This window comes from Tachyglossus aculeatus, chromosome 8 (assembly GCF_015852505.1).
Source record: "Tachyglossus aculeatus isolate mTacAcu1 chromosome 8, mTacAcu1.pri, whole genome shotgun sequence".
Lineage (NCBI taxonomy): Eukaryota > Metazoa > Chordata > Mammalia > Monotremata > Tachyglossidae > Tachyglossus > Tachyglossus aculeatus.
The window spans coordinates 34290023-34303047 of record NC_052073.1 but is presented as its reverse complement, the minus strand read 5'-3'; the positions used below and the strand labels follow the sequence as shown (position 1 = coordinate 34303047).

The 13025-nt window shown below is 48.7% G+C and overlaps 1 protein-coding gene across 1 annotated transcript; it reads right to left on the bottom strand.

Moving 5' to 3' along the window:
* Positions 1 to 228: 228 nt before the first annotated feature.
* On the bottom strand, positions 229 to 4874 carry LOC119931406 (ubiquitin carboxyl-terminal hydrolase 31-like). Its single transcript, XM_038750050.1, is given in 6 exon segments — positions 229 to 818; positions 821 to 1862; positions 2556 to 3205; positions 3208 to 3840; positions 3843 to 4295; positions 4343 to 4874. Coding segments are annotated over 6 exon segments (3900 nt in total).
* Between the last annotated feature and the right edge of the window lie 8151 nt (positions 4875 to 13025).

Here is a 13025-nt window from a genome sequence, read left to right as displayed (position 1 = left end):
ACCAAATTTACAAAACAAAAGCACAAGAAAAAAATACCAAAACACAAGGAATAAAGAATCTTTCTTTATGAAGGCAAAACACCCAGATTGTAGATGTCTCGCTGAGGTTTTTGAGAAGGCCATGCAGATATGTGCAGGCTGGAAGGTAGGATCTTCAAAGGTTTCTCGGTATCTTGATTACCCTCAGGGAACAGCGGGGTCCCTGGTTTTAACTGGGAAGACGGCCCCTCAGGACAGCGGCCAATGTTTGACCGAGGTGAGATCCTTAGAGACAAACTGCTCTTCGGCTACAGTGTTGACGCCGGGAGGCTGGGAAGATGGTGGCTGGTTGCTCTTCTCAGGCCTGTCCTCCCCTGGGTTCCTAGAGACAGACCTGATGGAACCGACGCTCTCCTTTTTCGGAAGCAGGGTGGTTTTGCCAAGATCCGCAGACTGCTGGGCCTCCTTCTGCCTCAGAGAGGATTTGAAAAAGGAAAGCCCACTGTCTTCTGGCTTACTGTCTCTCTTCAGGCCTGAGTTGGTGTCTGGGTTGGGAGAGTGCAGGCTAGCCATCGAAGAACCGCTCACTTGCTTGCTGTCCCCGCTTTTCTCGCCTCCTCTGAACTGGCTGACTTTAGGGTAGTCGGGTTTGGAGGTGAAGACGGAGTTGCCTTTGTCCGATCCAAGGCACGATTTGGAGCCTTCCCTAACCAGGCTTCGGTCTGAGGACGTGCTCTGGCTGCCTGAGGAGGGACCCTCTGGGACCCAGCCCAGGGCACATTTTTTAGCAGGGATGGGGGGGCCGTGGGGCCGGACCGGAGGTCGGCTTTTGCTCCTGATGAGCGGCTGATGACGCAGTCTTGGGGTTTGACTGCCAGCCTCTTCTTGGGTAGTGGAGGGGCAGGGGATGCCTGTTGCCCACTGGCCCCGATGGAATCGGCCTTGCCCCTGGAAGTCTTCAGATAGCTTTTTACGGGGAGAGGGGGAGGAGAAGTAGTAGTAGTCACACTAGTTGTAGATGGGGTGTTTGAATTAGAGGACTCCTGATTTGCCCAGACCGTCCTTCCTTTCTTCACGCTTTTATCTGGGCCAGGAATGCCTTGGGAGCCAGGAGACTTTTTGATCGTGCTGTCTGATTTCTCCAGGGATAAGCCAGTGCCACCAGCCGGTTCGTTCTCTTCAATGAAAGAGCTCTCAACAAAGGAACTCTGATCCACAAAGGCGATCTGATTCTTGTTAGCAAAGGGATCTAAAACAGGATGCACCCTGTCCCCTTGTCCTGAACTTACCCTCTGCATGTCCGCTAGGCTTGGGCCAGATTTCCTGATGACCAATTCGTCTCAAAATACTTCTTGCACAACAGCAAGAGGAACGCTCTCCTCCTGTTTATGCCAGCTATCGCTGCCACTTGAATCCATGAAGCTGCTGAAATGACTACTCAAGCTCCTGAACCAGGATTCGAAAAGTCTGTTTTCTTCATCCTCATCGCTATTCTCCAAGGTAGAGGAGGAGGTATGAACTGGAGACTCCCCCGAGAAAAGGGATGTAGAGTTTGAAAGCAGTTGCAGCTTAGGAGATGGCGACCAAGACAGTTTCATACGGTCTTCGTCGATGGCCAGAGGGCTGGTGACAGAGGAACTGGAGGGTAGAGTAAAGAATACACTGTCGTCTTCGCCTCGTTGACCAGTCAACGCCACTGATTCTGAGAGCAAAGCCAGAGATGAGTGTCGGGAAAAAGGGGCAGAGGAGATGCTAACCTGTTTGCCCCCAGGGATCCGGCTCACCCAGTGTTCGCACAGCGAAGATCTCGTGGAGCTGGCAACTGAGCTGTTGGCTGACCACGAAGGGATGGCAGTCTGCCGCTGGTAGAAGAGGATATGCTGCTGCCCGGATTATCTTTGTCCAGAAACGCTCTGGGCATATTACTCCCCTCCTCAAAAATCTCCAGTGGCTACCAATCAATCTGCGCATCAGGCAGAAACTCCTCACCCTGGGCTTCAAGGCTGTCCATCACCTCGCCCCCTCCTACCTCACCTGCCTTCTGTCCTTCTCCAGCCCAGCCCGCACCCTCCACCGCTAATCTCCTCACTGTACCTCGCTCTCGCCTGTCCCGCCATCGACCCCCGGCCCACGTCATCCCCCGGGCCTGGAATGCCCTCCCTCTGCCCATCCGCCAAGCTAGCTCTCTTCCTCCCTTCAAGGCCCTGCTGAGAGCTCACCTCCTCCAGGAGGCCTTCCCAGACTGAGCCCCTTCCTTCCTCTCCCCCCTCGTCCCCCTCTCCATCCCCCCATCTTACCTCCTTCCCTTCCCCACAGCACCTGTATATATGTATATATGTTTGTACATGTTTATTACTCTATTTATTTATTTATTTTATTTGTACATATCTATTCTATTTATTTTATTTTGTTAGTACGTTTGGTTTTGTTCTCTGTCTCCCCCTTTTAGACTGTGAGCCCACTGTTGGGTAGGGACTGTCTCTACATGTTGCCAATTTGTACTTCCCAAGCGCTTAGTACAGTGCTCTGCACATAGTAAGCGCTCAATAAATACGATTGATGATGATGATATAAGCCATCTGTTTGCAGACTTCATCTTCAGACAATTGCTGCACACTGCTGTCGTCAAAGCAGTACCAGAGCCCATCCACTGAGTTCTTACAGTAGGCCATGTAATGTCCCCACTGCATGGCCCCCTGATGATTACATACGGCATACAGATCATATATGCAGTCCTTAGGCTCTCTCCCAGGCCCAGAAGGATGCCTCCATGGGGACCAATGAGATGGTAGAGTCCAGCTACCCTGGCTTCGTTTTGCCACAAAAGGAGTCATGTCCAAGCCAGTCAGAGGGAACGTCACCATGTGCTGAAACTTCATGCTCCTGTCTGCTTCCTGTCGAAATCTCTTCAGATATATGATAAGCACACCAGGCAAAGTCCACAGACGCAGAGTGATGCTCCCCTGCTGAAGCTTCTTACAATGGGGACAACGCCAGGCATCAGCTGGAGAAAGCTGCTCCTCTTTGGTGAAAAACTGGAAACACTGTGAGAGAATGCAGCAGGTCTGAGACTGTTCACATTGCTGCTTCTGCAGACGGGCACTCTCTGCATCTGGAACATATTCACTTTCGGTATGTACATATAGGTACCCTTTTGTCTCACTGTCCCACTCTACTAACAATTTCACATAAGCAGGGCCACCACATCTACACAACTTCCATGCCTCGGGTAGCAGAGGGGTTGCTCCCTGTGCGGTAGTGGTTGTTGGATTCCCGCAAAACTGGCCACTAGCAAACTGAACAGCCAGACCTGACTGGAAATGGTCGGCTTTCTTAAGGCATAGCACATCTTCTTTAATATCTCCTTCTGAAGAAGATCCCAGGCTACGGTCTTCTCTAGGTGCAGCACGAAGGGTCGTCCAAACCTCTCGTCCTTCTGCTCAGTAGACTCTCGGTTACAAACCAGCAAAATCATCCTGTCGCTTGTCGCGCTTGTGGAGGACGAATCTGCTTCTTCTTGCCTCGTTGTCACTTGCAAGTGTAAAGGTATCCCCTGGTGATCGGGAGTGTACTTCAAATCGTTCAGATCATGGCTTAAACGCATTCCCCCTTCACTGAGCATTTCCTCAGGTGTAACTATCTCAGGCACCTCAAAGCCAAAAATGGAGTCAATTCCTTGTACCAGCTCCAGATCATCTGAGTCACAAAAGGAACGACGGAACCCATCGTGGCACAACTCTGTTAACACGATCTGGTCAGTGGGGACCTTGGTCTCATTGGACACTGCCTCTCGCAGCCAGACCCCAGTCCGAATCAGAGGTACCGCCACGCCGATCCTCATCCAGTAAGAACATTCCCCCGATAGACCATAGTAACGTACACAGGCCTCGTCAGGGGCACAGGAATTGGTAGAGAAATGCAGAGGAAAGGGTCAAAGGTGTTGCTCCGTTTCTGGCACTGAAGACACGTTACTAAAGACCTGTACTGGGCTTGTAAAACCTCTTGTACGAAAGTGCTACTAGCCAGACAGGTCAGTCCCTTCGGCTTAAGCAGGAGTCGGCTACGTTGTTTCATGCCCTGGTTGAGGTCTTCATGCACACGATCCAGAAGCCACAGCAAAAACTCCTGAGCATCCTGCTGAGAATTCCCTTCATACTGGACCGCGTTCTTGGAGACGATAGCCTTGAAGTCCTTGCTGTGCTGGGGGGTGTATTCGAGGGTCCCCAGCGCCCGCACAAGATGTCCCAGCTGCTCAGTGACCTCGCCCTTGGCCAGTGGGTGGTCGGGCTGGGCGGGGGCGTCTTGGGGGTGCCCCGGTCAGGCCCGGCTCGGTCCCCATCCCGCTAGCCGTCCCACTGGCCATCCCGGTACCTCCCCAGCGCCAGGTACTCTGTGAACAGGTCGGTGTTACTCAGGCACTGCAGGGTGGCATTCATGAAGCAGGTGTTGCTGTGGTTTTGGAGGCTGGACACGCCGGGCACGGGGATCCCTGGGCTGTGCCACGGTGGGAGGTGGGTGCGGGACTGCGGGGCCGTGGGCATGGGCAGAATTTGATGATGGTGATGATGATGTGGGCAGGGCTGGGCCTGGACCCAGGCTTGGGCCTGGGCCTGGTGCGGAGGGCGGCTGGCGACGGACGTCGTCCGGCCCCTCCTGACAAGGGTGAGCGTGCACAGCGTGTTGAGCAGCTGGCTCAGGAGTCTGCCCACGGACCGGGGGGCCCCCGGCGGGGTGTCAGGGCCCCCGGGGGCCCTGCTCCCTAACAGGCACTTGCTGGATTTGCGCTTCTTCTTGCTGCCCACCGCTGACCCCGCCCTGGGCCTGGCTGACCCCAACTCTGCCACTGACCTCACCACAAGCCTGGCCGTCCCCAACACTGCCGCTGACCTCGCCATGAGCCTGAATGACCCCAACTCCACCGCTGACCTCGCCACGGGCCCGAATGACCCCAACTCTACCGCTGACCTCGCCATGGGCCCGGCTGACCCCAGCTCCACCGCTGACCTCGCCACGGGCCCGAATGACCCCAGTTCCGCCGCTGACCTCACCACAGGCCCGAATGACCCCAGCTCCGCTGCTGACCTCACCACAGGCCCGGCTGACGCCAGCTCCACCGCTGACCTCGCCACGGGCCCGAATGACCCCAACTCCAACGCTGACCTCACCACGGGCCCGGCTGACACCAACTCCATCGCTGACCTTGCCATGTGCCCGGCTGACCTCAGCTCCACCTCTGACCTTGCCACGGGCCCAAATGACTCCAACTCCACCGCTGACCTCGCCACGGGCCCGAATGACCCCAACTCTGCCACTGACCTCGCCACGGGCCCGGCTGACCCCAGATCCACCGCTGACCTTGCCACAGGCATGGCTGACCCCAGCTCTGCCGCTGACCTCGCCACTGGCCCAAATGACTCCAACTCCGCCGCTGACCTCACCACGGCCCCGGCTGACTCCAACGCCACCTCTGACCTCGCCACGGGCCCGGCTGACCCCAACTCCATCGCTGACCTCGCCACGGGCCCGGCTGACACCTGCTCTGCCGCTGACCTCGCCACGTGTCCGGCTGATACCAACTTCATCGCTGACCTCGCCACGTGTCCGGCTGACTCCAACTCCATTGCTGACCCCGCCACGGGCCCTGCTGACCCCAACTCCATCGCTGACCTCTCCACGGGCCTGGTTGACCCCAGGTCCGCTGCCGACCTCGCCACGGGCCGTCCTGCCCCGGTTCCATCTGACATGGTCCCGGCTTTCGGTGGCCAGTCCCGGCCGACCTGCTCCAACGCGGTCCAGCAATCCGGGCCCAGCGCTCCGGGGCCCAGCGCTCTCCTGCCTCGTTCCCGCGCTTCGGAGCTGGTGAGACGCCGCCCACGCCCTGCACAGACACACACCCTGCAAAAACACACTCTACACACACATACACACAGCCTGCACACACGGAGACCGGATCAAACCGGTAAACCTCGGCTTGTCCCTCCGTCTCCTATGAAAGTCAAACTTGAGCCCACGTGAAATTCCATTGGAAACACCTCACGCCTCCTTAGGTCCCTTCATTCATTCATTCTGTCGTATTAATTGAGCGATTACTGTGGGTACAGCACTGTACTAAGCGCTTGGGAAGTCCATTCAATCATATTTGTTGCCAACTTGTACTTCCCAAGTGCTTAGTACAGTGCTCTCCACACAGTAAGTGCTCAATAAATATGATTGAATGAATGAATATTTATTTACTGAGTGCCTATTGTGTGCAGAGCACTGTACTGAGCACTGGGGAAGTCCATTCAATAGTATTTATTTATTGAGCACTTATTGTGGGCAGAGCACTGTACTAAGCGCTGGGGAAGTCCATTCAATAGTATTTATTGAGCACCTACTGTGTGCAGAGGACTGTACTAAGCGCTGGGGAAGTCCATTCAATCGTATTTATTTATTGAGTGCTTACTGTGGGCAGAGCACTGTACTAAGCACTGGGGAAGTCCATTCAATCGTATTTATGTATTAAGCGCTTACTGTGGGCACAGCATTGTACTAAGTGCTGAGGAAGTCCATAATAATGAAGTCCATTCAATCGTATTTATTTATTGAGTGCTTACTATGGGCACTGTACTAAGCGCTGAGGAAGTCCATTCAATCATATTTATTTATTGAGCACTTACTGTGGGCAGAGCACTGTACTGAGCACTTGGGAAGTCCATTCAATCAGAGGAGCAGCATGGCTCAGTGGAAAGAGCCCAGGCTTGGGAGCCAGAGGCTGTGGGTTCTAATTTTGGCTCCACCACATGGCTGCTGTGTGACCTTGGGCAAGTCACTTCACTTCTCTGAGCCTCAGTTATCTCATCTGTCAAATGGGGATTGAGACTGTGAGCCCCACGTGGGACAACCTGATCACCTCGTATCCCCCCAGGACTTAGAACAGCGCTTCACACAGAGCAAGTGCTTAACAAATGCCATTATTATTATCATTATTTATTGAGCACCTACTATGGGCAGAGCACTGTACTAAGTGCTGGGGAAGTCCATTCAATCATATTTATTTATTGAGCACTTACTGTAGGCAGAGCACTATACTAAGCACTTGGGAAGTCCATTCAATCGTATTTATTTATTGAGCACTTACTGTGGGCAGAGCACTGTACTAAGTGCTTGGGAAGTACAGTTTGGCAACAGATAGAGATGGTCCCTAACCAATAACTGGCTCACAGGCTAGAAAGGGGACACAGACAACAAAACAAAACAAGTAGACAGGCGTCAATGCCATCAAAATAGATAAATAAAATCATAGATATATACACATCATTAATAAGAGTAATAAATAGGTACAAATATACACAAGCACTGTGGATATACACAAGTGCTGGGTATCAGTCTTTCCCCTCCTATGGACTGGGAAAGAGGGAACATAGTCCTTACTGATGATGCCTTATTGGATTATTGTAAATTGTTAATTGTTTGAAAGCCTTATTTTTGCAGGTGCAACAAGCTGTGACGGCTAAACCTGACCCGAAACAAAACCACAGATGCCAACCAGGTGATTGGGTACTTCTTGAGTCCTTCAGATGAAAGCACACCCTGGAGCCACGGTGGAAGGAACCATATCACATGTTGCTAATTATGGGAACTGCAGTAAAGTGTGGAAGACAACTTAGGTCCACAACAACTCACACTTAGCAGGTTCCACAGCCATCAGGAGAGGACCCTGCAGTCATAATAATAATAATAATAATGATTAGGGTATTTGTTAAGTGCTTACTAAGCCAAGCACTGTTCTAAGCACTGGAGTAGATACAAGGTGATCAGTTTGTCCCACTTGAGGCTCACAGGTGAGGTAACTGAGGCATAGAGAAGTTATTCATTCACTCAATCAATCACTCAAAAGACAATCCCTACCTAACAACGGGCTCACAGTCTAGAACTTGCCCAAGGTCACATAAAGACAAGTAGCAGAGCCCAAATTAGAACCCAGCAGTTCTGACACCTAAACGCATGTTCTTGCTGCTAGGCCAAGCTGCTTCTCTGCCTCCCTGCTTCACTGTTCATATGAACTTACGAATAATAGCGACTCTTTTGAGGAACCACAAAACTATTGGGATATTGATACTCAGCAGGGACTCTTGACCTTGGGGCTAGCACTGTTCCTTGGGTTCTGTAAAGTCCCTAATGAATCCTTAATAGAGGCCCCAGTCATTGGTTGGATCTGCTATCTGTACCTGACAGGGCCCCAAATCCCTCACTCCCAGAGTTGTACTGGATTTGTGGCAACCAGAGATTTTCCACCCTACCAGCTAGAGACAGCGATGGCATAATTGGCTTCGACAAATTAACAGAGACTTTTCTTAACCAAACATGCGAAAGCCCCATCTATAAAGAAAGGGAGTACAGGCCACCCGCCTGGTTGCCCTACAGAACCGTATGGTTTTAGACACGCTGCTTGCCGCTGAGGGTGGGGGTTTGTAGTGTTCTTGGTGGACAATGTTGTGTGTACATCCCCGATAACTCTCGCAGGCTTTCAGCTCTATGAGTGGGGCTTTCTCAGTTAGCCAAGGGGCTAAAGGAAGCATGTGAAATCTCCCAAGAACGGGGAGAGCTGTTGGTCTATTATCACGTCTTGTTTCTCCAATGTGAAGGGCTGGGCTAAGAGCATACTCCAGTCCTTGGTCTGGGAATCCCCATTCTCCTGATGACCTTTTTTTTCTTGTTGCTTTTAACACTTTTAAGTATAGCTGTAAATGTCTGCAGCAGTCTGCTCCTGCAAGTAGACTGGAAGAGATAGTTTCCACAAGTCCTTAAGAAAGAGAAGGACAAAAAAACAGCCAGAGATAAAGACATCCTAAGACTCATGAAGATAGAGTCCTAAAGAGCACCTCATGATCAAATCAAAGGGACCCGTCCACTCAACTACCCCATGAAGATGGAGACCGGGTCGGCTCGAGATCATGAGGAGGGAAACGGCCTAAGCAGGGTCACTGCCCCAGGTACGGCTGGAAGGGAATTGACTATAAAATTTTCTGTGTTTATGCCAAAGAGGCATGAAAGGGTAGAATGTGGAAACCAACTCTTAACCTGCCTTACTCCATTTTGTTTCCATTCTCCGTTCGCATTAATCTACCTTTTTTTCCTAAATCATGTTTCAGTGGCATTTCAGTGCACCCTTCTCCTGTCGTCAATTTCAGCCACACTTAATTGGATTTTGCTTTGTGGTTAGTGTTAATGGACGCCACGCCCAACACATACTAGCTAGTCTTCCACCTTTCAGGGATGAGGTTGAAACTGCTTTTAGAGCAATAGACCCTGTCTGTCGTCATCCATACAGGTCTGTGTTAAATATTGCAATAAAAGCCCCTTTGTCTTGTGTTGCTGAGACGTGATTTATATTATTTTGGACTCAACAGTACTATTCCTGGCTTCTCAGAAGATCCAAGAAAAATAGTACGGCTCTTGTTATGTGGATTAAAAGGTCCCAAAATGGACTCTGACTTTTTTTTTTAAGAAAGTGGATGGAAAGATTGCCAGATGTTTACGATCCATCATGCTCCCATATTTCCATTTCCTCGGTAAACCCATTCTCACCTGTTAACCTACAGTTCTCTATCAGTTGGTGAGGACAGTTTCTTCAACCAAGGAGAAGAAACTGCAAACAAAAGTTAATCAGTTTAAAATTCACCAATCCAAAATATCCACCGTGAAACAATGTAAGTAACTAGAGGAGTTAATTTTCTGACATCTAACTAGCCCAGTCACAGTCCGGGTTGTGAGCTGTTTCCAACTTCTAAAAGTTGTACAGATGGACTTTGCACATGTGATGTGAAGAGAAAGGCTTGAGAGTCAGAAGTACCTGGGCTCTAATCCTGGCTCCTGTGCTTGTCTGCTGGGTGACCTTAACTTCTCTGTGCCTCAGTTACCTCATCTGTAAAATGGGGATTAAGACTGTGAGCTCCACGTGTCCAACATAATTAGCCTGTTTCTATCCCGGCGGTTAATACAGTGCCTGGCACAGAGTAAGTGCTCAAGCAATACCCTTAAAAAATTAAGAGGAAAAAGTAAGCTCTTCTAACAGCACGGGACAGTTCCCTGCACACAGTGAGGGCTCGATAAATTCCATTACATGATTGAAAGGGTACCCCAGGCTTTGAGAGGCTCAAGAAGACTTCAGGATTCCAGGTGCCATGGAATTATTTTCCAACATCTAATAAGATCAGAACAGGAACCATATCCGACAGACGATTCCTCACCCTGCTTTCAAAATCAATTTGAAAATCACATGCTCCAAGGGGCCTTCCCCTAGGAATCGTTCATTTCCCCTATTTCCTCTCCCTCCTACATCACCCTTGCAATGCTTTGTACCCTTTATTCACCCCATCCTCAGCCCCACAGCACTTATGTATATATCCACAATATATTTTAATGTCTGTCTCCCTGTCTGCCCTGTATGTTCCTTGGGGGCAAGAAGCATTTCAACTCTGTTACATGGTACTCTCTCAAGTGCTTAATACAGTGTTCTGCATACTGTGAGCACTTAGTGCACCCCTATTTCTAACTGTTTGACTCGATTGTGTGTGTGTGTGTGGTGTGTGTGTGTGTGTGTGTGCATCAGGCATGTTGGGGTACTGCGGGGAGGAGGAAAAGAGTGAAAACATAGGAAGAAATATAAAAAAAGAAACAGAAGCAAAAAGATGAATGAATAAAGAGCAAAATGTAGGACACCATGGATAACCATCTAACTTCCAGTGTTTTAATTGGAAGAATCTAAACTACAAAGGTTCCCCGAAAGCTTTTTATTTGTTGGAACCACAGTTTACAAAGTTGCACACCTGACTTGCTGAAATAACCTTCCTACACCAGAGCTTGTCCTCATTTCAGAGCTAAACCCAGTAAGGCCTATTTCCCAGGAAGTTAAAAGCTGTAACCTCCTAGAGAGCAGGGATCCTTTAACACTTAGTGTACTCTCCCACATGCTTGATATCAATCAATCAATCAATGATATTTATTGAGTTCTTACTATATGTAGAGTACTATACTAAGCACTTGAGAGAGTACACTACAAAAGAATTAGCAGATATGTTCCCTTCCCATAACGAGCTTACAGTCTGGAGTGGGAGGCGGACATTAACACACACACACACACACACACATATGTGTCATTGGTACATGTATAATTTATAAAGATCTCTGAATGTAATAGATGGTCATTAAATGCTACTGACATTAATTAAAGGACTAGCTACTTTGAAAAAGTCATTTTTCAATCAATGACATGTATTGAGCACTTACTACATGCAGAACACTGTACTATGTGGTTGGGAAAGTACAATACTGAATTCTCATTCTGAAAACTTCTAATCTTGTTATCTATCCATGGCATTTATTAAATACTTACTGGGTGAAGATCAGTTGTATTAAGCCCATGGGAGAGTACAGCTTTATAGACATGTTTATAGACATGCTATGTTCCCATGTTTCATAATTTCTCCAATTATGCTAACCTATCTTGCTCACTTTCTTCATCCTGGTCGGATGATCTACAGGACAGTCCTATGATGATAATCGTTTTAGGTTTGGAGTTTAGACCCACAGAAATTTCCAATAAAATGTTTCTGCTACCTCTGTATATCTTGCTACTCTCACAAAGGGTCACACCATTACTGCACATCCATCCCAACTCCCCTATAATGTTTATAGCCTGGAAAACCTGGATCCCATTGGGTTTCCCCAAGTGCTTAGTATAGTGCTCTGCACATAGTGCTCAATAAATACCACCGACCGGGTTTCCCCAAGTGCTTAGTATAGTGCTCTGCACATAGTGCTCAATAAATACCACCGATTAAATCCCTCCCTTCATCAAGTCTCAGGGATGCCAGTTATATCAAGTTTCTCTTTAGTTGCCAACCATTCCAATTCCCTCACTTTATATTCTTAGGCTTCTAGTATAAATATAGAAGCACTTAAATCCTATGCAATTTTTTTGCAGATCTCCCTATATGCCAGCTTCTCCATTGGATGGGGAGTGAAATTCATTCTCTGCATTATCTCACTTCTCCATCTGATCCCCTCTAGACCCCACCCACTCATGCTACTTCCAAAATTGTGTCAATCTCAGTCTGTAACTTTGATGCAGCAGTTTTTATTTTAAAAGAACATTCTCTCACTTTTTCAAGGCTGTCATTCACATCTACAGGAAGGTCCTCATTCTTTTCGTTAATCTTTGGAGGCTCTCTATGATGATCTCTGGGTATGGGTAGACAATAGGATTGGATTTAATAAATGCATAGAAATGAATGTTTTGAAATTCAGCAACTGGGTCTCCCTATTGACCTGGGCCTGGCTGATCCGCAATTATTTGAGAAGTAAAGATCCCATCCCATTGCTTAAAATAATGAGGATTATAGTGCCGCCTATGGCAACATTCCAGAGATTAATCCAGCCTCGCAGAGCACTTTGCTGTTTCTGTTTGAAAATCAGTCATCAGCATTGTTTAGAGGAGAAATCATCACTGGCCTTCCACTTGACAAATGGAAAACGGCCAAGTGATTTTTTTCTCCAAGAACCAGTCAATTCCAAGATTACTTCTTGTGGAAACTAAATACTTGCTTTAGTTTATTTAGTATGGAAACTAAATGCTCTGCTAGTAACCTTTCGATGGCTGTATACCCTGGCCACTGTAGAAAACACTGGTTTAGGCAAAGTGCACTTCATGTCCACCTTGGATTCTCTGCTGAGTGAGCCAGAGTGCACCTGCAGACATGTCAGCTCTCCACTGGAGCTGGTACAAGACTTTTGGACAGTCCCAATTACCTAGTTCAAATATTTGTGAATTGATACTTCCCCCTAATAAGCCATCCAACTGGGAGGTGCCACTAAGGTAGAGATTGGACAAAAAATTTCATGTCATTTTGGACTCAAAATAGAGCATGAGTAAAAAGATCTGGAATGGTGATCCAATGGACTGTGGAACTCCTGCTCTGAAAAACTCAATCAGTGGTATGTATTGAGAACTTTTTGTGTGCAGATCACTGTACTAAGCACTTACCTGGGTTCCATTTAGTGCT